The sequence below is a fragment of the Cebus imitator genome, unplaced genomic scaffold (assembly GCF_001604975.1).
Source record: "Cebus imitator isolate Cc_AM_T3 unplaced genomic scaffold, Cebus_imitator-1.0 Scaffold333, whole genome shotgun sequence".
Lineage (NCBI taxonomy): Eukaryota > Metazoa > Chordata > Mammalia > Primates > Cebidae > Cebus > Cebus imitator.
This window is the reverse complement of record NW_016107648.1, coordinates 1,027,050-1,051,845: the sequence shown is the minus strand read 5'-3', so window position 1 is coordinate 1,051,845 and position 24,796 is coordinate 1,027,050. Positions and strand designations below refer to the sequence as shown.

Here is a 24,796-nt window from a genome sequence, read left to right as displayed (position 1 = left end):
AATGGCCAGCTAAGGCTGTTGGGGATTCCTTAGCCCTGGCACATCCACAGGGAAGCCCTTACCTATCTACACTAGCAAGATTTCCCACTCCGCCACAGGCCAGAGATGAGTCAAAACTCTGGGCTACAGCCGAACCCAGAGTGGACCTGCCGCCACACTCAGCAAGTCCCACACAACCTGCTGATGACAGTTGCGTGGCTCTTGCCAAGGGAAAAATATGTAGATTATAAGCTGGAGTGAGAACAGTACATGTTAAGTCCTGCCAAGCTGCAGTCATCAGACCACATCTTGCGTGTCGTGAATGGAGCTGTGATGAAAAACGAATCAAGTTCCATCATGCTGTATCTATTAGGTACTCATCCCCAGGGCCCTTCTTGTTCCACCGGCTTAAGTTCCTCTGTGTTATGACCTGAGACTGCAGTTTTGACTTACTCCAAAACCCAAGTAAGCACGTAGCAGACCAAGCAAGTGCTCCAGGTGCTGCTGGGAAGCCTGGAAACAGTAACCCAAGAAAAGAAAGAGAAGGATGGGGAAAAAAGGTAGACAGATGGCGAAGACACAGGCGATGAGAAAAAAGTGTGTGTTTGTAAGAACTCTTGCCTTGGGGCTGCAAGCAGGAGCCTGATCCTAGCTATCTGACACACCTAGGTGGGTCCGCCCAGCACCAGGTGTGAAGTAACCCAGAGAGCCTTGTAAGCACCTCCACCCCTTCTCCCAGAGTTCCTTTTTTGCTCTCAGATGGGGTTAGAAGGCCAAGACTGTGCCGTAGAGAAGCTTCCTTTGATTAGATACTATTTGTATTTGTTGATATTGTTGAAGGAGGCTCTTGGTAGTTTCATTTTATTTCAGAAACTCTTTGGTGCAGCAGAAACTACCATTCAAGAACTTGTGAGAAATGCAGAATCTCAGGTCCCACACTAGATCTACTAAATCAGCATGTGAATATGAGAAGCTCCCATTATTCTTAGGAACACGGAGGACTAACAGCATTGCTTTAAGACCTAGCTCTCAAATGTGGCTAGACTTTGGATCACTTGGGGAGTTTTAACATATGCTAGGCTCCATCCCCAGAGATTCTGATTTGGTTTAATTGATAGGGGTTGTGGCCTGGATATCAGGACTTAAAAATGATTCCAAGAGATATCAGTATGCCATAAAGTTTGAGAACCACAGCTTAAAATACCCTTAGATCTTTCTCTAGACCCGTGTTTCTTAAATTGTAAAGGAGATTGAAATAACCTGGAGATCTTACAAAAATTCGGAATCTCATTCAGTAGGATTGGAGCAACTGAGATTCTTCAGTTCTAATGGGGTTTCTGGTAATGCCAACGATGCTGGTCTAAGGGCTAGATTTTTTAGAAGCAAGACTGTAAGTCATATGACAGTGACCATCTGAAGGGAAGTTAAATAAACACAGAAAAAAGGACCCAGGCAGCAGGATATGGAAAAATGACCTCAGGATTCACAGTTGAGCAGACCTTGGTTCTGGTTCTCCCCCTACCACACATGGAATCTTGAACAAATTACATAATCTTTCTTTTCCTTTTTCCCTCCCCTCCCCTCCCCTCTCCCCCTTCTCTCTCTCCCTGCACCCCCACCCCATCTCTCTCTCTCTTTTTTTCTTATAGGGCCTTGCTCTGTTGCCCAGGCTGGAGTGCAGTGGTGCAATTACAGCCTCAACCTTGTGGGTTCAAGCAATCCCCCCACCTCAGCCTACTTAGTAGCTTGGACCACACGCACGTACAACCACGCCCTGTTAATTTTTTGTAGAGACAGTGTCTCATTATGTTTCCCAAGCTAGTCTCAAAGTTCTGGGCTCCAGTGATCCTCAAATGCTGAGATTATAGGCATGAGCCACCATGCCCAGACACAAAATCTTTCTGATTATCAGTGTCCTCAATTTAAAAATAGGGTTAAGATGCCAAGAGCAGTTGCTCAGGCCTGTAATTTCAGCACTTGGGAGGCCGAGGCTGGTGGATCACTTGAGGCCAGGAGTTAGAAATCAGCCTGGCCAACATGGCAAAACCCAGCCTCTATTAAAAAATACAAAAATTAGCCAGTTGTAGTAGTACACACCTGTAATCTCAGCAATCCCAGCTACTTGGGAGGCTGAGACACAAGAATCACCTGAACCCAGAAGGCAGAGGTTACAGTGAGCCGAGATTGTGCCACTGCACTCCAGCCTGAGGGACTGAGAGAAACTCTGTCAAAAAAAAAAAAAAAAAAAAAAGCCAGATGCCACCGTGGAAGGCTGAGGCATGTGGATCGCCTTAGGTCAGGAGTTCGAGACCAGCCTGACCATTATGATGAAACCCATCTCTACTAAAAATACAAAAATTTGCCAGGTGTGGTGGCAGGCACCTGTAATCCCAGCTACTCAGAAGTCTGAGGCAGGAGATTGCCTGAACCCAGGAGGCGGAGGTTGCATTGAGCTGAGATCACGCCATTGCACTCCAGCTTGGGCAACAAGAACAAAACTTCATCTCAAAAAGAAAAAAAGGAGGGGTAAGAATGCTTAATAGAGATATATAAAGTTATAAAGTGGCCTATTACAGTATTTCCTGTAGGATAACACCAAAACAAGGAAATAAAATAAATTCTACAACTAGAGTTCTACAAACTATAATTCAATAAAACATTCTTGAAATTAAAAAAAAGTTGTGAAATTATATATTGAAACAGCACACATAAACCTTAAAATATGAACACAAAACAACAAACAGAAAGATATATTTTGGTTATTACTTGGCTTAAAGAAAAAGAAAAAACATTCTTAGAAAATCTGGGCAAAAACAGCAAATGATTTATTAGGGAAAGAAAATTAGATGACCATCTAATTTTAAGCCAAAGAAAAACAGAATAACACATTTAAGATACACAAAGAGAGAAAATGTGAGCCAAGGGTTTTATATGTAACTAAACTTACTTTTAAGAAAAAGAGTACATACAAGCTATTATCAACATATAGACTTAAGAGATTGTTGTTCTCCCATGAGCTGAGCCTTTCTTTATGTATGTAAATAGAAAACAAGCTTCAGACAACCAAGATGACTAGGATGACATCGACATAAGTACTGATGGTGGGTATTCAATATAATTGCTTGTAGAACTAAGACTAAAGAGTTAAACGGACTAGGATAGAGTCTGCCCTGGCTATATGCTTTGACAATGTAGACAGTGCAAAAATGAGAAGAACATATGACACAGACATTTACAAACTCTTCTGATGGGGTGAGTTTTGTTATCTTAAGAATATCATATGTGAATTGTTGGATAAAGCAAATAAATGATTATAGACACTTTATCCCATCACCTCTTATATTCTTGAAAAATATGATTATTAGTATGGAGAAAAATTTATACACACACACACACACACACACACATGCATAAGCACTTAAGTAAAAACACAAAGTCTGTACTTGAATTTGAAATTACTTAGAGCACTTGAAATTACTTAGAGTAACAATGAACAACCTGCTAGCAATGATTAGCCCTAACAATCAGGTTGTGGCCTTAAAATATTGTTTACTGCTAAAAGACACCATGACTTCTTCGAGAATTGACTAATTTCAGGTTTTGGTTAGAAAGTGTATAAGATAAAGTTGGAACCTCTTGTTATACCATATGGCAAGTAAGATTTCAGTGATGACTAGAGTTATATCAAAAAAACTTTACTCCTTGAAGTGGCTGTCACTGACTGAAGATTGAGAAACTTGAACCTCAGTAAGGATAAAAACTGCACTGGAATGAAACCCATAACATAGCATGTTTAAATACACGAGTTCGCAATGATATTTAAAAAAAAACTGACTACCTTTGAAGAATAAGAAACCAACTAATTGCCTTGAAAACTGACAAATAAAGGGCTTTCCATTTAATTGTCAGGATCAAGCAAATCCTGGCTTTCCTGTATGTACTTGTCTTAGTCCATGTTGTCCTGCCATAACAGAATACCTGATACTGGGTAATTTATAAAGAACAGAAATTTATAGTTCTGGAGGACAGGAAATCCAATATCAAGGTGCTGGCATTTGTAGAGGAGCTTTTTGCTGTGTCATCTGATGGTGACAGTTCTGGAGGCTGGGAAATCCAATATCAAGGTGCTGGCATTTGGACGGGACCTTTTTGCTGTGTCATCTGATGGTGGAAGGGCAAAGAGTGCTCACCCCAAAAGCCCTTTTAGTAAGGCAATAAACCTACACATGAAGCTGGAGCTCTCACAGCCTAATCATCTCTTAAAGTTCCCACCTCCCCTACCATTATATTGACAATTAGATTCTTTATTTCTTTCTTTTGAGACAGAGACTGACTTTGTTGCCCAGGCTGGAGTGTGGTAACACAATCACAGCTCACTGCAGCCTCCAATTCCTGGACTCAAGTGATCTTCCCTCATTAGCCTCCTGAGTAGCTAGGACCATAGGCATGTGCCACTATATCTGGTTAACTTTTTAAACATTTTTGTAGAGACAGGGACTCACTATGTTGCCCAGCTGGTCTCAAACTCCTGGGCCCAAATGTATCTCCTGTCGTAACTTCCCAAGGTGCTGGGATTATAGGCATAGGATACTACACCTGGTCTGGCAATTAAATCTCAACATGAGTTTTGGAGGGTACAAGCATTCAAACCATAGCAGTACTGTCCTAAATTATTCAAATGCAATTTACCAGTTCACAATAATAACATACTAAAAGAGAAAAATTACATGGTTATCTCAATGGATACAGAAAAGTCATTTTTACAAAATTCAACATCAGTTGCTAATAGAAACCCTCAGCAAACTTGGAATACAAAGGAAATTCCTTAACCTTAAAAAAGGTTGAAATGCCTGCTGCTCAGATGTAGTGGAGAAAGAATGAGTGCTTTTATTCTTAGATTTAGAACTTGTGAGGGATGTCACTCTTACAACATCTACTCAATGTTTTCTTGGAACTTTTAGCAATGCAAAAAGAGAAGAAAAAAAGGTATTGATATTGGAAAAGAAGCAGTAAAACTGTCTTTATTAACAGACAATATTATCAGAAAATATTAGATAATTACAAAAAAAAGCTACTAGAACTAACTAGAACTAATAAATAAGATTATCAAGATTTCTGGTTATAAGATCAATATAAAAAATCAATTGCATTTCTATATATTAGTAACAATCCAAAATCAAAATTAAATAACAACACGTATAATAGCATCAAAAATATGAAACCTAGGGAAAACTCTGACAAGGGATGTTCAAGACCAGTACACTGACAAAAAATGCAGAGATATACCATGACAATATTGCTAAGTGAAATGGAAAAAGACCTAAATAGAGAGATATACCATGTTCATGGATCGGAAGATTCAGTATTGTTAAACTGTTTAGACTTTCTTATAGACATTGTCAAACTGCTTCTATAATCATGTGTCAAAAGCTGAGCTACGAGACTGCTGAGCTGCCAGTATCAGATAGATAATTAAGGCAAAAAACTAAAATGAAAATAAGAGTCAAGACATTAGTCTCTTGCTCTGCTATGATAGTATAAGCAAGAGGGCTAAACTGGAGATCGTGCCACTTCCCTTTCATTTATTTTCCCTGTAAAACAGCTCTGGTTGAGGATCAGGTGGGTCAGCGCAGCTATGGGGAACTGTCTCAATGCCAAAGGAGCCCTGTCCCCTAAAAGGCTCCTGATGTACTATGGACCTGGGGACCAGGAGGCAAGAGAAGGAAAGGAGTAGGAGAGAAAAAGTACTGAGTACTAGGTTAGTGTGGAAAAAAGCATGAAGTGTCCCTTCTGCCCACCTAGATAAGGAGATCTTGGCAAAGGCACCTGAGGAAGGCCTCTGCAGAAAGCCCCAATGGAAGGCTCCTAATAAAGAGGCCTACAGGCATCATGCTACCCAACTTCAAACTATATCACAAGACTACAGTAACCAAAACTGCATAGTACTGGTACAAGAACAGACACATAGACCAATGAAACAGAATAGAGAACTCAGAAATAAAACTGTACACCAACAAACCATCTGATCTTTGACAAACCTGACAAAAATGAGCGATGGGGAAAGAATTCCCTATTTAATAAATGGTGCTGGAAAACTGGCTAGCCATATGCAGAAAATTGAAACTGGACTCCTTCTTTTCAGCTTATATAAAAATTTAGTCAAGATGGATTAAAGTCTTAAATGTAAAACCCAAAACTATAAAAACCCTAGAAGAAAATCTAGGCAATATCATTTAGGACATAGGCATGGGAAGAGATTTCATGACAAAAATGTCAAAAGCAATTGCAACAAAAGCAAAAATGGACAAATCGGATCTATTAAACTAAATACTTTCTGCACAGCAAAATAAACTATCAGCAGTGTAAAGAGACATTCTACAGAATGGGAGAAAATTTTTGCAGTCTATCCATCTGACAAAGGTCTAGTATTCAGAATCTACAAGAAACTTAAACAAATTTACAAGAAAACAAACAACTCCATTAAAAACTGGGCAAGGGACCTGAACAGGTACTCCTCAAAAGAAGACATACATATGGCCAACAAACATATGAAATAAAGCTCAACATCACTGATAATTAAAGAAATGCAAATCAAAACCACAATGAGATCCCATCTCATGCCAGTTAGAATGGTTACTATTAAAAAGTTAAAAAACAACAGATGCTGGTGAGGTTGTGGAGAAATAGGAATGCTTTTACACTGTTGATGGCAGTGTAAATTACTTCAACTATTGTGGAAGACAGTGTGGTTATTCCTCAAAGACCCAGAGGCAGAGATGCCATTTGACCTAGGAATCAATTACTGGTATATACCCAAAGGACTATATAACTTTCTATAATAAAGATACACTCATGTGTATGTTCATTGCAGCATTATTTACAATAAGAAAGACATGGAATGAACCTAAATGTCCATCAGTGATAGACTGGATAAAGAAAATGTGGCACATATATGCCATGGAATACTATGCAGCCATAAAAAGGAACAAGATCATGTCCTTTGAAGGGACATGGGTGGAGTTGGAAGCCATTATTCTCAGCAAACTGATGAAGGAAAAGAAAACCAAACACTGCATATTCTCACTATAAGTGGGAGTTGAACAATGAAAAATCCTGGACACATAGTGGAGACCAACACACACTGGGGCTTGTCAGGAGTGGGAAATGGAGGAGAGAGAGCATCAGGAAGAATAGCTAATGAATGCTGGGCTTAAAACCTAGGTGATGGGATGATCTGTGCACGATGACAGACATTTACCTATGTAACAAACCTCACATCCTGCACATGTAGCCCTGATACATAATTAGGTGGGGAATGCAGACACATGTAAGAGCACGGTTAGCCAGATGGGCCTGAGTCTGTGACTGCAAATCCCTTCAGAGACTGCAATGCTCTGGCTGTGCACCAAGTCTGAAGTTGGGGTGATCAGCATCCTCCCTTGAGACCTGCCAGGTAAAGCTTTTGTAATTGCCTATAGTAGGACCTGAAAAAATCACATGTAGACTTTTGGCTAGGAGCCAGACTCCATAATAAAGAGATGCACAGAATCCACACAAGCCAAAACAACTAAAAAAATTTGGAGGGCTAAAATTACATTATGTTAAATTCATAGGCATGAAGTTGTCCATAAGTATTTCCTGCAGTTATATTCTCTCTCTCATTTCTGATACTGGTAATATTTGTCTTTTCTTTTTTTTCCCCCTTAGTAGTCTGGATAGAGGTTTACTAATTATATTGACTCCACTGAAGAATCAAATTTTTGTTTTATTGACACTATTGTTTTTGTTTTCTATTTCATTGATTTCTGCTCTGATCTTTATTATTTCCTTTACTCCTACTTATTTTTGGGTTTATTTTTCTCACTTTTTTCTAGTTTAAAAAATGTGATAACACTTAACATGAGACATACCCTTTGAACAAAATTTTAAGTACATAATACAGTATTGTTGATTATAGCACAATGTTGTGTGGCAGAGCTCTTGAACTTATTTATCTTGCATAACTGAAACTGTATATCAATTGAAAAACAACTCTTCATTTCATCCTCCCCTATTCCCTGGCAACCGCCACTCTGCTTCTGAAGTTGATTATTTTAGACACCTAAGTGGAATCATGCAGTATTTGTCCTTCTATGACTGGCTTATTACACATAGTGTAATGTCCTCAAGGTTTACTCATGTCATAGATGGCAGGATTTTCTTCTTTTCTAAGGCTGAATAATATTCCATTGAATGCATATACCATCTTTCTTCTCTTCACCCATTTAGATTGTTTCCATATCTTGGCTATTAGGAATAATGTTGCAGTGAACATGAATGTTCATATCTCCTTGAGATCCTGATTTCAATGCTTTTGGATAAATATCCAGAAGTGAGATAGCTGGATCGTATAGTAGTTCTATTTTAACTTTTTGAAGAACCTCCATACTGTTTTCCAAGCAGCTGCACCATTTTACATTCCTACCAACAGTGTACAAGTGTTCTAATTTCTCCACATGGTTGCCAACACTGATCTTTTTTTTTTTTTTTTAATAACAGACACTTGTCAGGTAGAGGGTGACATTTTACTGTGGTTTTAATTTGCATTTCCCTGTTGATTAGTGATGTCGAGTGTCTTTTCATATGTCTGTTGACCATTTGTATGTCTTCTAGCTTTTTAATGGAAACTAAGATCATTGATGTGAGATCTTTCCCCTTTTCTATAATAATATAGGCATTTATAGTACAAATTTCCTAGGAAATACTGCTGTAGCTTAATTTCAAAACTTTTGACGTTTCATTCCCATTTTCATTCAGTTCAAAATACTTTTGAGTTTTCCTTTTGACTTATTCCTTGACCTGTGGGTTATTTAGCAATCTGTCAGTATCCTCAATAGTTCAAGATTTTTACAGATATCTTTGTTATCAATTTCTAATATTACTCATTGTAATCAGAGCTCATACTTTATATGGCTTGAATCCTTGTTAATTGGTTGAGACTTGTATTGTGACACAAAATATGTTCTATACTTGCAGAAGTTCTGCCTGCACTTGAGATTATGTATTTACATTTCTAACCCTGCTTGTTGCACTATTGTCACACATTGTACTTGTACTTCTATATAAACCTCATGATTATTTTTGTTTTACATTGTTTACTTTTAAAATAGATTTAAATAATAAGAAAAAAAGCCTTTATATTTACCCACATGGTAATTAATTCTAGTGCTCTTCATTCTTTTATGGAAATACAAATTTCCTTTTAGGGCAATTTTTCTTCTGCTTCAAGGACTTTGTTTACCATTTCTTTTGAGGCACGTCTGCTGGCAATAATTTCAGCTACTGTTATGTGTAAAAAAATCTTTATTTCATATTCATCTTTGAAAGATATTTTTACTGGATAAAGAATTCTAGATTGACAACATTTTTCTTTCATTGCTTTAAAGACATTGCTCTACTGTCTTCTAGCTTGTAATATGTTGTCGTCCTTAATCTCGTTCCTCTCTATGGATAGAACTTTCTGGGCTGCTTTTAAGATTTTCTCTTTATAACTAGTTTTAGCCAAATTTATTATCACTTGTCTTCTTGTAACTTTCTTCATGTTTCTTGTGCTTGGGGCTTGATCTTCTTGGACATGACAGTTTTATTTTTCATCAAATTTAGAACATTTTGCCATTACTTTTTGAGATATCCTCCCCTGCTTCCTTTGGAGATTTCAATTACAACTTGAAATATTATGTGGTTTAAAGGTGACATACATCTAATCGACTATCTTTTTATTATTTTATTTTTTAGTTTTTATCTTTCTGTATTTCATTTTGGATAGTTTCTATTGCAATATCTTCACGATTCACTAATCTTTTCTTCTAAATTGTCTATTCTGATGTTAAAATAAGCAGCTCCTTTTCATCTTAGACACTATTTTTTATACAGAAGCTTTTTAATATCTTCTATGTCTGTACTTAACATGGCCAATTTTTCCTTTGGCTTCTTTAATAAATAGGACAAAGTTATAAAAAGTAATGTTCTTGTTTATACATTCTATCAGCTGTGTCATTTACAGTCCCTTTTGATTTATTAATTTTGTTCCTGTCATTAGTCTAATTTTCCTGTGTCTTATCATGTCTGGTAATTTTTTATCAAATGCCAAATATTGTATATTTTACTTTGAGAGCTGGATATATTTGTATTTTTATAGCCTTGAGTTATGCTGAAACAAAGTTAAGTTACTTGGCAGACATTTAATCCTCTTGAGCCTTGCTTTTAAGCTTTGCTAGGTAGGACCAGAACAGCATCTAGTTTACAATTAATATTCCCTCCCGAGGCAAAACCCTTTTGAGTATTCTACCCATGAATGCTGGTAGGAACAGCCACTCTTCCTGGCCTGTGTGAGCTCAAGAGATTACTCCCTCTAATCCTTCTGAGTAATTATTTTTCAGCCTCGGATAAGTTCCTCACATGCATGTTCTGAGAAAAGCTCCCAGCTGAAAAGCCAAGGAGATCTTTTGCAGACCTTTAGAGTTCCCTCTACGCATCTCTCTCCTCTCTGGCTCTCTGTCTTGTGAACTCTTATCTTGGCTTCCTGGAACTCCCAACCTCATCTCTTCAACTCAGCAAGAATACCAGGTTCCTACTGGGTCCTTCCTTCTTATGTTGCATCATGGAAACTCCACAGGCAGCAAGTTAGGGCAACTGTAAGGCTCATTGTCCTTAGTGCTTGATGTCCTATATCTTGAGAACTATTAGTTTGTAGTCTAGATTTTGAGTTGTTTCAGATAAAGGGTAAATGGGCAAATTTGATTTTGGTTATTCCATTGTCTTAATCAGCTCAGGCTGCTAGAACAAAATTTAGCAGCAGGGTGGCTTAAACTACAGAAATTTATTTTTCAGAGTTCTGGAGGCTGGGAAGCCCAACATGAATGTGCTGGCAAGGTAAAATTTATTCTGAGAACTTTAATCTTGCTTTATAGTGCTGCCATCTTGTTATGGGCTCACATGACCTTTGCTTTGTGTGTAAGAAGAGCGAGAAGGAAGAGAGCTTTAGTCTCTTTCTCTTCTTATAAGGACACAAATTCCATCATGGTGGCTCTACCTTGATGACTTGATTACCTCTCAAAGGGCCTGCTTTCTACATCATCACTTTGGAGGATAGGGCTTTAACATATGACTTTTGGGAGTAAGGCACAAACATTCAGTCCATCTTGGACAGACATGGAAATTTATTCAAATGGTGTTTTGAGGAAGACTATCTCTGCAAGATATTAATAATTTGTGTATATGTGATGTTGAGAATCTGTGCGTTAAATAGAGTTATTCGGGTTATTTATTCAGAGTCTATAATGGACTAATGTGCAATATAAATCTACATGAGGAAAATAGAGTATAAAACATTTTATTTATTTATTTTTTATTGATTGATTGACTGAGATAGAGACTCACTCTGTCACCAGGCTGGAGTGCAGTGGCATGGTTATGGCTCATTACAGCCTTGAACTTCTGGGCTCAAGCAACCCTCCTGCCTCAACCTCTCAAAGTGTTGGGATTACAGATGTGAGTCTCCATGCCTGACCTCCCAGGTTTATTAATCATGAAACCCTCAAAATGGCAGAGCACTTCTGATGGGTCTTATTGTTCTGAGCCTGCCATTTTGTGCATTATTTGAATACATACCTATTAATTGTATGTCCCTTGAGGATAAGAATGGATTCTCTTTTTCTTAATGAAGTGTTTAGTATTAAATATTCTATATGCATTATCTCATTTAATCTTAGAGTAACCAGCCCTATTTGGTACTGATTTACATTTAATAGATGAAGAAATCAAAGCTTACAGGTTAGGTAATATCACCAAGGTCACATGGCTAACAAATAGTAGAGCTGAAATTCAAGTCCATGCCTGGTAGAAGCTAAAAAAAAATATGAAAATATTTATTTGCAACAATAGTGACTATTCCTTTTGTCTTCAGTCCAGGTGCTACTAATAAGCATAGTTCTCTACAAAGCATGGATATAGAAACTCTCCCCTTCCCTTTCAATTACCTCTCTCACACGGAATAGGTGTCTGCTGGTTACTTAGGAGTAGAGAAAGACCTGAGAATCTGGGAGGTGTCCTCACATAGTGGTTGAGTATTTATATTGGTAAGAGAAGTCTGGAAGGTGAAGCAACGTGTTGTTCCTATTCTCTGGTTGAGGCCACATACATTGTCTTAGGGCCGAAGTGCTAGTTTGGCCTTCTGTTGAGGAGAGTATAGTTTCTATTGCTCATACAGTGCTCCATTACAACATTTCTGTGTTTGGCCACTGTCAAGTCTGGCTGGCAGACTTGGGCCGAATGAGGGATGAAAGATGTAGGCAAACACAGGACTTTTGCTTGGTTGCAGGGCTAGAGGGATTGCAGTGTACTGACCCCGAGGGAAGTGCCATGGCCCCCAAAGTCAGTGACCCTCATATTTAATAAGTACAGGTTTAATGACAAAGATCCTGAGTAAACATCATTTGTGGGTAATTAACCTTGCTGATCCCCTGAGTAGAGAGCAGTCATGCCCATGGATGATCAAATGTTGGTTTCCGGGCAAATAGGTAAACAAGCTATTTAGATAAACTCCTCTACATTCCCTTGTTATCTGCTCTTTGCTATTAGCTTGAGGTAAGAGGATTAGGCTACCTTCAGCCACAACTCTCCCAAGGCTTTTGCAAAACCTTTCCGCCTTCCAAGAAGGTTTGTGTTTTTCTAATTTTTCCCACGACCCTGACTGATCCCCTACAGGCCACCAGCCTGGCATTATTCAGACCTCTGACAGAGTTGGGGACCACTCTCAGGGTGAAGTTCTATTTGCCATCCTCAGACCCAAATCTTTCTTTCCAGACATGTATTTAATTCTTTCCATTTTCATTAGGCTCTCACACATGAAATACTCATTCACCTAATTTTCCCCTACACTAGGGGAGGAAGTCCATCAACATAAAAAATAGTATGACTCTCTCTCCGTCTCTCCTCTGTCTTTCCAGTGCACTCTCCCCACCTAACCCTCCCATGGATCTGTCCATCACCCAATTCTTTGGTGGAGTATCATGAATGAGTTATGGGTGCAAATTAAGTTGTATATCAAAAATAATTTGTTGCTTTATATTTCAAGAAAGCTTTGCAGTGATTCCACTTAAAAAGGAGGAATAATTTTGTCTGAGTAATTAAAATAATCCTTCCCCATGCCAGGAGTAAGTAGAAACAATAAATAGGCAGAAGTCAGAAGAGGACGAGAGGAGAACCAAATTCAGTAGATGGGAAAAAATAGGTGAGTCACCAAACTAGCATAGTAATAGAGCAGAGACTACCATAACTCCTGCTGTCTAAGAAGCAACTGGCTTTAATTAGATCATATCAGGCTTCCTGAGCCAGTAGGTACCCCTCCCCAGAGATAAATGATCTAGATCACAGCAGTAGAGTTTATTGCTCAGTCACCTCTGAGGGGATGGCTCATCTACACATCCCCGTTTACTCTACTCCTTATCAGAACTTACTCTGCAGGCATCAATTACCTAAAATCTTTTTTCCCTTAATCTGACCTAATTTTCCCCCCACCTCCCTCATCCCCAAATTCCTCTCCTTAATAAACCATTCCCCCCTAACTCTTTGGAATTCCCAGCTCTCAATATGAGATCAATAAAATTCTGGGTTTTTCAGTCTTTTTTCTGGAGATCTATTTACAGTCTCACTTAACTATAAGCAGGCTATATCTTGGGGACATGGTTTCTCTGAAGTCTTTCCAAATCTTTTTTCTCTCCTCCCCCAAAATGCTTCAGCACCAACCTTATTCCTCAATGCCAATTTTAGAGTGTTATTCCTCCTTCTCTCTTGCAAACCCCTTCTGCTCCTTTGAGGTTCATGCCATCTGGCTATACTACTCTTCCCCCTCCATGCTGCTGTCACCTAGTAGTAGTCTCTGGGTCTTCCCTTCTCATTCTCAGGGTAGTGAGCTTGCAACTAAGTTTTCTTCTTTTCCCTACCCTACTCCTGCTGTTCTTTGTGACTTCAGGATGTATGCTAGTGATTCATCTAACACCATGGACTCTTGGTTTTTTGACTTCCTCATATTTTCAATGACATTTTCTTCTACCCTATTGCAGCTATCCATATGCCTTAGATTTTTGCATCAAGAAAAATGGCACCATCTCCAAAATTTCAAATGCAAATATCGCACTCTGACTACCAATATTAACCTTCCAGGTCTTATGCCTTCAAAATTACCCTTCTCTCAGAAATGCTTTTACTTTTTTGTTGTAACCTTTAATCCATCCTCCTCTTTATCCATATCCATCACAACCCCCCCTTACCTTTTATTTCTCTTCTTTGATAGTTTACATTCCATGACCCATCATTATAGGTTCTTCCTTGCAAACCTCAACTCTGTCCTGTTGAATGAGATTTGGAGTCGAATAAATAGCACTCTTCTTCCTGCCTGAGTTCAGCAGTACTTGAGAGAGAAAATTAAAATCTAGGCTGATGAAAGAAGATGATATATCATCTTTCTTACTGATAAAGTTAATCCCAAGGGATGTGACTTAGTTTAACAGCAAAGACTTTTAAAAACTGAGTTAGTCACAGGCTCCTGAACAACTACAGCCCCTCCCCACCCCCAATTCCATACTATGGGATCTAGACTTTGTAAAGGTCAAGGACTAGAGGAGCACTGCAGAGCAGTTCACTGTGGGCAGCCGGATTCCAAGAAAAAGATGAGAGAAGGAGGTTGGCTTTAAAAGCCCATTCGCATATCCTGACCTCATCAGTAATACAATTCATTCTTCTCCAGGGGAGGAGGGAGTGAGGACCAGCTACCAGCCAAAATATTACATTGATAAAGATCTTAAAATACTTGTTAAACTTATTCAAAAGAGTACATTTCATTTAAAATTAGGTGAGCTGTAACACTTTTATATTTAATTGCAAGTTCTAGTCAGTAAATAAGAAATGAAAGAGAAGCAATAGGCATACATATTTGAAAGAAGCATACTTTTCCATTTATAGAAAAGTATTTATATTTATTTATTTACATCACTCAGGGAAGCTTCAAAAAAGGATAGTAGAAGTAGTAAGTTCAGTAAAGTCTCAGGATACAAGGTCAATTACACCAGTGAGATCCTTCCACATGGAAGGAAACCTTAGAACTTGGTAATATACTTCCCCTCTTCCTCTATCACACTTCCCCAACTTTCTGTGGTCTTTTCCCTGTCAGCACCAGAACAGTAGAAGTTAGTATTCGAAATACTTTTATATATTTTATCTTACTTGTGTAGACCCAGAAAATTTGAGACAGGTTTCCAAGGTGGTTGGGATGCATATTAGGGAGGCATGAAACATCAATCAAGTACATTTAAGGAAGCCATTGGTTTGGTCCAGAAAGGTGGGACAACTCAAGGTGGGAGTTGGGGAGGCTTTCAGGCTATAGGTAAATTTAAACATTTCCTGGTTGACAATTGGTTGAGTTTGTCTGAAGACTTGGGATCAATAGAAAGGAATGTTTGGATTTGTGGAGACCAAAGTTGTATCACGCGGATGAAACTTTTTAGCTAGCAGGCTTCGGAGATAATAGGCTCTAAAATGTTTCTTATCAGACTTAAAGTCAATGTTGGTGTTAATGCTGGAGATGTATAATGAGGCAAGTCCAACCCCACTTCCCTTCATGGCCTGAACCAGTCTTTCAGGTTAAGAGCCCTGGCTGAAGAGGAAGTCCATTTAGATGGCTGGGAGATCTTATAATTTTATTTTGGTTTACATTAGATCATTATCAAAACCACACAAGAGAAATTAGACAGGTAGAACCGCCTATTTTATAAAAAAGGTTAAAACAATGTGAACTTATTATTTTCATATGTTACAGTTAATATAGTAAACTCAATTTAGCTGAGAGGAGATGGATTAATTGCCTCTTATTGCTGTCACAAACTATCACCCACACAGGAGCTTAAAATAATACAACATTATTATCTTATAGTTCTGGAGGTCAAAAGTCCTACAATCAAGATGTCAGTAGGAATGCATTCCTTCTGGAGGGTCACATGGAGATTCCATTTCCTTCCAGCTTCTAGAGGCTGCCTGTATTCCTTGGCTCATGGCCCCTCCCTCCATTTTTAAAGACAGCTGTGTGACACCTTCATATCCCTCTGTGACTCATACCCTCCTGTTTCCCTGTTTCACTTTTAAGAACACTTGTCATTACCTTGGGCCCACCTAATAATCTATAATAATCTCCCCATCTCAAAATTGTTAATAACATCAGCAAGTCCCTTTTGCCTGTAACGTAACACATTCAGAGTTTTCAGGAATTAGAACATGAATATCTTTGAGGAACCATGATTTTTACTATCATAGGAAGGATGGCACCATTACTTTAAGAAAGAAGTGCTAAGATTCTATTGTTGTAGAGGGCACTGTCTCTTACCATATTTGAAAGGCAATCACACAAATATGCATATACATTGAAGGTCCAGCACAATACTTACCTTGCTCAGAGTTAAGTATTCAATATTTGTTGAGTAAGTATATGTACACTACATATCTAAGAAAAAAGTTTTAAGTATAAATAATAGATGAAGAAGTAATTTAAAAACCACTTTCTAATTAATATGACAAAGGCATTGATAATACCCAAAGCCAACTGTTTAAGTTAAAGGGATAATTTTAAGAAGCCATGTGAATGATCATCAACATAAAAATCTATCTACTCTGTATGTCAATATTTCTCCTCACCTCCTTCTCAATCTGTCTAACTTTCCCCTACTGTTTTTGTATGTATGCATACATAATGTGTGTATGCTTTTTTGTGACAGTCTCACTCTGTCACCCAGGCTGAAGTGCAGTGGCATGACCTCGGCTCACTGCAACTCTCATCTTTCAGGTTGAAGTGATTCTCCTGCCTCAGTCACCCAAGTAGCTGGGATTGATTACAGGCATGTGCCACCATACCCAGCTAATTTTTCTTTTTCTTTATTTTTTCCTTTTTTTTTTTTTGTATTTTTAGAGACAGGGTTTAGTAGAAACAGAGATTGGTCTCGAGCTCCTGACCTCAAGTGATCTACCCACCTCGGCCTCCCAAAGTGCTGGGTTTATAGGCGTGAGCCACAATGCCCAGCCTCCCCTACTGTTTTATACCTAAATTGGCCAAACTATTGTTCATAAATACTTAAAAATATTTGTGGCACTTATTCAAGAAATAAGTACATTTCATTTAAAATTAGGTAAGCTACGACACTTCTGTATTCAATTGCAAGTTCTAGTCAGTGAATAAGGAAAGAAGCATACAGATTTGAAAGAAACAAAATTTTCTTTATTTATGGATGACACACTAGATATGTGGAAAATCCCAAGGAAGCTACAAAAAAGGATAGCAGAAGTATTAAGTTTAGCAAGGTCTCAGGATACAAGGTCAATAAAAATATAAACTGTATTTTACATCTTAATAACAAACGATTGGAAATAAAAAGAAAAATACCATTATTTAAATACAATGGCATCAAAAATGTGAAAGAATGAGTGATAATTTTAACAAAATATGTGCAAGAACTGTACACTGAATACTATAAAATATTACTGAGTAAAATTAAAGCAGATTTAAATAAATGGAGAGATATACCATGTTTATGGATTGGAGGACTCAACATTTGTTAAACATATCAATTATTTCCAAACCGATCTATAGAGCAAATGCTATCTCAGTAAAAATCAAAGCAGACTTTTCTTTTGATACAGATTAAAAAGTTATTTAGAAATGCAAAGAAGCTAGAATAGCACAATAATTTTGACATACGTGAATAAAGTTAGAGGACTTATACTACCTGATTTCAAGATTTACTATAAAACTACAAAAATCAAGACAGTGTAATATTGCAAACAGGGCAGGCAAAAATTCATGGAACAGATAGAGGGTCTAGAAACCAGCCTGTATATATGATCAGTTAGTTTTATACAAAGCTGCTGATGTAAAAGGGAAAAGACAGTCTCTTCAGCAAATGATTTATATCCATGTGCAAAAACAAAACCTCAACCCTTAATTTGCATCATATACAAAAATTAACTTGCAAGAAAAGGGATAATAAACCTAAATGTCTGAGTTAATCTTTGAACTTTCTAGAAGAAAACATAGGGAAAAAACTCTTTGTGACTTGGACTTAAGTGAAGATTTCTTGGAGAGGAAGCAAAAAATATAAACCATAAAAGGAAAAATAGATAAAATGGACCTCAATAAAATTAAAACTTTTTCTCTTTAAAAGAACATTAAGAATATTAACTAACTCATAGTTAAGAAAATCAACTACCCTTTAGGCTGGGAGACAATTTTGCAAACCATATACTGCATCCAGAATAAAAACTCCTTACAACTTTGTTTGTTTGAAGACAAGGTCTCACTCTGTCATCCAGGCTGGAATGCAGCGGTGGGATCACAGCTCAATGCAGCCTTAACCTCCAGGCTCAAAAAGATCGTCCCACTTCAGCATCCCACCTCCCCATCCCCAGTAGTTGAAACTACAGGTGTGCACCACCATACCTGGCTAAAGTTTTGTATTTTTTGTAGGGCCGTGATTTTACCACATTGCCCAAGCTGGTCTCGAACTCTGGGCTCAAGCTATCTGCCTGCCTCAGCCTCCCAAAGTGCTGGGATTAGAGGCACTTAATCTGAGCCACCATGCCCAGCCTATAACTTAGTAAGATAATTGATTTAAAATGGACAAAATATTTGAAGAGATCCTTTACAAAAGAATATGTATAGATGGCAAATGGAAAATATGCTCAAAATCATTTGGAAAATACTAAGTAAAACCACTAATATGCCAGCACCAACTGTTGGTAGTAAAGACTGGGAAACACTGGAACTCATACACTGTTGATGGCAATATAAAACAGTAGAACCACTTCAGAAGAGTTTGGAGGCTTCCTTCAAAGTTAAACATGTGCTTGCACATAACCCAGAAATAAATACTCCCAAGGTATTTACCCCAGATAAATAAAGATATATGTCTCCATGAAGGCTTGTGCACAAATGTTTATAGTAGCTGTAACCATAAAACACCCAAACTGAAAACAACATGAATGTACATTAACAATGGTAAATAAACGAATTGTGAAATACTCATACAATGTAACCCTAGGCAGTAATAAAAAGGAATGAACTACTGATCACACAATATGGGTGAATCTCAAAACATGTTGAGCAAAAGAAGCCAGACACAAAAAATGATTCCATTTACATGAAACTAGAAAAATGAATCTAATCTTTGGGAACAGAAGCCGATTAGTAGTGGAGTGAATGTATGTATGGGGGATTGGATGGGAAAGGGCAAAAAAAGAACTATCGGGTGATAGAAATCCACATTGTGTGATCAGTGGTTCATTCCTTTTTATTACTGCCTAGGGTTACATTGTATGAGTATTTCACAATTCGGTTATTTACCATTGTTAATGTACATTCATGTTGTTTTCAGTTTGGGTGTTTTATGGTTACAGCTACTATAAACATTTGTGCACAAGCCTTCATGGAGACATATATCTTCATTTATCTGGGGTAAATACCTTAGGAGTTTACCTAAGTTGATTTTTTATACCTTGATGTGGTGGTGGTGACATGGGTATATATATTTGTTAAGCCTTATAGAACTGTACACTTAAAATGCATTTTATTTTACATAAAATGTACATGTAATTTTATTGTACATAAATTATACCTTAATAAAGTTAACTTAAATGAAAAAAAAAGGACTGACTGAAGCATTTACATTTTTTCCTCTGAAAATATTCTTTCCTTTTGGATTTCCAAAGTCAACATGGTGAATAAAATAGCAAATAACCTGATGACGCTGGATAGGTAAATTCCTTTATCAGTAAAATGAGTGAATTAGAATAGGTAACTTCATTTGTTCATTCAATAAACATTTACTAATGCCTATTATGGGGCAAACACAATGCTAGGTTCTAGAAATATATGGCTGAAAAAGAATCCAATTTTGTCCTCAAAGGGTCACAGTCTAGTGGCAGCGAAGGACAAGCTAAATTGATTATAATACATCTTATGTATGTGTTGGGGTTGAGTATTCATTAGAAAAGCAGTCTCCCCTGATGATGCAGCACCTGAGAAGGGTTTTGATGTACAAGTAAGAGTTAGGCAAAGAGGGAAGAGAAGGCATTCTAAGCAGAGGAAGTTGTATGGGCAAGGGGCCAAAGGCAAAATACGTACCTTGTATTAGGTACTTTGAGTAGTTCAGTTGGTCTGAAATATACAATTTATACCTGTAAGATCATGGTTGTGTCTTGACTAGAAGAGGTTAAAATATACTACTCTAGTTTGGGCAGTGTGTAGACAGGGGTTCTACACCAAATAATGATAGTTCTATTTTTGTGCATCACCTAAAAGGAAAATAACTGCCATCAGTTAGGATCCTTTCTGTTAAAAAGAAAATCCTTTGGGTCTTGTAAAAAAATTGCCCAGAGGTAGATTGGTGCAGCACGATCTGGGGATCAAGAAGGTCAAAAGAGCAGCTTTTCTTCTCTCTATTCCTAGATTGCAGCAGCTACAGACCCTACATCCTTTCTTTTTCATATCCAGCTTCCCTGAAAGATTAAACCAAAGCTTCCTAATTAAGTTTCACTAGCTCTCATTGGTCTCAGATTTCACACTGGTCCTGAAGCAATCCCCATGGCTAGAGGAACAGTACCTGGTGACTACTTGGCTAGGTCCCGGAGCTCTTGGGGATGTGAGTCAGCCTCACCTGATGCACATGGGGAAGGGGTGGATCTCTAAAGAAAAATCAGAGCATTTGTGGAAGATGGAAGACTAGATACAAAGAAGAAATTATGTTTTACAGAAAACAGATCCCAACAATTTCTGAGCAGGCCAAGGGATACAGACACTTATGGACAAATTTCTACTTGTATATTCCACATTTAGGACAAGTCAATGAAAACTGCCTTGAGAATAAAGTGACAAAATCAGAACCATATGCAAAAAACTATTACTTAATAGTATAAGCATTATATGAGTGGGTGAACAGTCTTATGAGAACAAAGAGAAGGGCATAATTAATTTATAGGATCCATGGTATCTTCACAACAGAGAAAAAATTTTGAGGGAAGCCTTAAGAAATGGAGAAGATTTTGGCAGAGACAAAATGAAAAGCCATATCTGGTTGAGAATCTGAGGTATTGGATAATGGATCATTGTGGGAACATAAGGAATGAAAAGACCAAGTGGTGAAGAATTTTTCCAGTTATGATACAGAGCCTAGCCTTTATCCTTTAAGCAATGAGAAGGTGAGTTTTTCAAGCACAGAAGTGGACAATCAAATCTGCATTCAGAGAACTATAGGACTTGACTAGACACTTCTTAAGGCAAGAAGGAAGAAGACAGATCAGGGGGAGTGATAAAGCTAAATTCTGAAGTAGAAGGCTGAGACAACACAAGCTTAGTGGTCTCGGTTTCCACAGTGGGGCGCTGTGAAGTTAAGACAAGCTGGAAATTTCAATCAGTCAGAACAATGCATAACCAAAGCATTCTCAACAAAAAGATTATTCAATAAACTCTTCCATACTATAAAGTCATAACACATCACATTAGTGGGTGAACTGACATCCCAAGAACCAAATAGAATTTGCCTATTAGGCTACATCAATGCCAATATATCGCTGTTTGCTCTAATCCTTGTGATCACTGTCAAAGCAGATGTGAAGGGGGTGTCAGGGGTTGGTAGGTGATGGCACAGGAGGATGCAAGAGGAAGGATGCCAAATGAGGGAGCCTAAGGAGATGTGTTTAAAGACAGAGTAGACAGGTCCAGCGTGGTGAGTCACACCTGTAATCCCAGCACTTTGGGAGGCTGAGGCGAGTGGATCACCTGAGGTCAGGAGTTCGAGACCAGGCTGGCCGACATGGTGAAAACCCATCTCCACTAAAAATACAAAAAATTAGCTGGATGTGATAGCGCATGCCTGTAGTCCCTGCTACTTGGGAGGCTGAGGCAGCAGAATCACTTGAACCCAGGAGGTGGAGGCTGCAATGAGCCGAGATTGCATCATGGTACTCCAGCCTGGGTGACAAAGCCAGACTGTGTCAAAAAAAAAAGGTGGGCAAGGCAGCCTGATGACCATCAGTGTAGTGTTTTAACAAGTAACCAGGAGCAGTGCTTGGCAGAGAGGGGTCTGGGGAAGCAGCAAAGTGGGTGGCTGTCAACCAGGTCTAGCTTTGGGATTCAGATTCAGATCTACCGCCTAGAGCCACCTGGTTCAAATGAAAGGATCTGCTATGGCATGGCCCATTCATTTTATAGACACAGTCTTAAATTATCAGGTTAAATGATAGAAATGCTAATGAAGTTATGTATTCTTCACATATCATCTTCTACCACTTGACCTTAAAACATCATATACAAACTAAGTCAACAGTATCTTTCATTTGCTTGATGCTTTGCAGTTTAAAAAGTTACTTTCAAATATAGCATTTTCTCATTTGGTCCTACAGGTTCTTATCTACCTGTAAGGTAAACAGAGCAGATGCAATAATTTCCTACCATTTGTCACCAGCCCCTCAACCCCAATTACAGATAAGAGACATTAAATTATCTAGGGATTTACAGAAGGACCAAAATTCCCCCATCTGAGGACCAAAATTCTCCAGTGTAGTGTACTAGACTATTACAAAGATGGGCATATTTGTATGCATTTGAACCAGATCATTTAAAACTCACTCTCCTCCTAATATTTAGCCATTTTCTCAGAGTAGATATAGTCATGGGTGTGTGCAAACAAAGAATGGCAAAGCATAGGATTATAACCACATCACCTTCAAAAGCAATAAACTGGGGTTTATTAAGAATCAATCACAGAATAAATTGTTATTCAGCCCTTAGTAAATCAACAAGTGTGTTTCCTAATAATGTACTCCAAAATAAAAGACTCATAAAATACATTTGGGTAAAACTTAATAAAATTCTAGGTAATCAATAAGAGTATCAATCTAGATTTAGAATTTTAGTGAAGTGATCAGCATCTTAAATTTGAAACTGAAATCAAAGAACAATAGTTTTTGGACTTTTTTCCCCATATACTATAATATTCCATATTACAGAAATGGTAGGTCTTTAGGATGTAATATAAAATAAGACCCTTTATTTACAATAAAGCCCAAAATAAGGCTGCTGCCTTGCATAATGTCTGCAGTTCTAGAATGAATGCCTACTTTCTACTTTTAATTTCTCTCAGCTGTTCTGCCCTAGAAGTAAACCTTGTTAAACCAAGCTTCAGTAAAAGTGAATGTGGTTTTGTCTCTTCATTCTCTTGGGTGTCTTCCTTATCTAGTTACAGAGCAACAGAAGCTGGCAACAGGCCTCAGCAATGTCAAGTCTTTTAAGCAAGGGAAGCAAGGTTGAGAAGTGAAAAGGGATCACCATAATTTTCTGACTTTCAGAGAGTCAAGCATAAAATATTGTCAGATGGAGACAATTGTATTTGATCTTCCCCAGTAGAGATGTTTAAAGAGAAAAATAAAATGGAGAGAAATGTAGAAAAATCCCTGGGGTGTAAAAAGTTGCTTAAAACATCATTTAAGCAACCTTTGGATTCCTACTTAAAAGCAATATATTTTTCAAGTGTTCTCACACCCTACCCCATCCCGGCTCTGAGTGAAGAGCAATTAATGAGACAAAACAATACTATATCTAGAGATAAATTTATAAACTGGCATAAAAGAATTATCCAAGAAGCTACGTTACCTCTTGAAGTTTATTACAGTATCTTTAGTTCTTATTGCATATATTATTACATGCCATTTACAAGTCAGGATTATATGTATATTATAATATCATATATATATATAATGCTCAATTTAGCAGAAGTTGTGTTTATTGCTTCTCTCTTGAAAATCAGCAGCATGCGATGCAATATTTGGTGCAGAGTTATTGTTTCAAAAAGTGAGAAACTACTTAGGTTTAACAGAAGAGGGAACATGATCTTTATTGGCTTATATGCAAAGTTTCATTTTGGTCTTATGCAGAGTTTGCATAGTTCATGATTTCTTTCTAATGAAAAACTAGATGTGTTGTCAGTGACTGTGAAGATCAGGTGACAGTAGCAAACAGAAAAATTTGAAGAAGAGGCATAACTTTTAAAGTAGAAAGGTCAGCAAGAACTGCCTGAAACAAAAAATAAAAAGAATTATTATTAGCAAAGTCTATGAAATACGATAAACATCTTTACAATGTAATTTTGACACTAAGCTCTTTGGATTTGTTCTAAATCTTAGTACTAAAACTACACCCTTCCTTCTCTTTTCTGAATATCTTAATGTTAGTACATGTGCAAAATGCTAAAACGTGCTGTAGAAAATAACCTGGATGTTAGCCTCAGTCTTCTTCAAATATCCAAGGTAGCATGAGTTTATAAAAGGTTTAACATTTCAACTTGCTTCTATAAATAAGTGTACATTATGAATCCTAGTCCTGTTATTCTAGTGTAAGGAGTAACTGACTGCAGGAAATCGTTTGGAGATGGAACTAATGTTTATTCAGTTGCAAGATGGATAAACATCCTCTTTCCTTTAAACAAAAATGCAGGCAGCTATTTTAAGGAAAAAGTTATATTTTTATAAAAGATAACAGAATAATACAGTAAGCACTATTTAATTGAACCATATTTTAGGTATAAATTATACCACTGAAAAGAAATCAGCTTTAAATAATTAACTCACAATTTAAAAAACCAAAAAAGCCCATGTATCTTCACTATATCATTCAAATATATGCTCTTTAACTCTCTCAAGTAGTTTTTCTTCTGTGAAAATAATGCATGGACATGAACCATACAAA

The 24,796-nt window shown here is 37.6% G+C and overlaps 1 protein-coding gene across 2 annotated transcripts in view; it reads right to left on the bottom strand.

The window, feature by feature from the left end:
- Positions 1 to 23,704: 23,704 nt before the first annotated feature.
- TBC1D19 (TBC1 domain family member 19) overlaps positions 23,705 to 24,796 on the bottom strand; it is a 148,681-nt gene continuing 147,589 nt past the window's right edge. For both annotated transcript variants that reach the window (XM_017505107.2, XM_037730148.1), the window contains one exon: positions 23,705 to 24,124. In XM_017505107.2, coding sequence (XP_017360596.1) covers positions 24,050 to 24,124 — 75 coding nt within the window. In that variant the 3' untranslated portion in view covers positions 23,705 to 24,049. The remainder of the gene's footprint in view (positions 24,125 to 24,796) is intronic.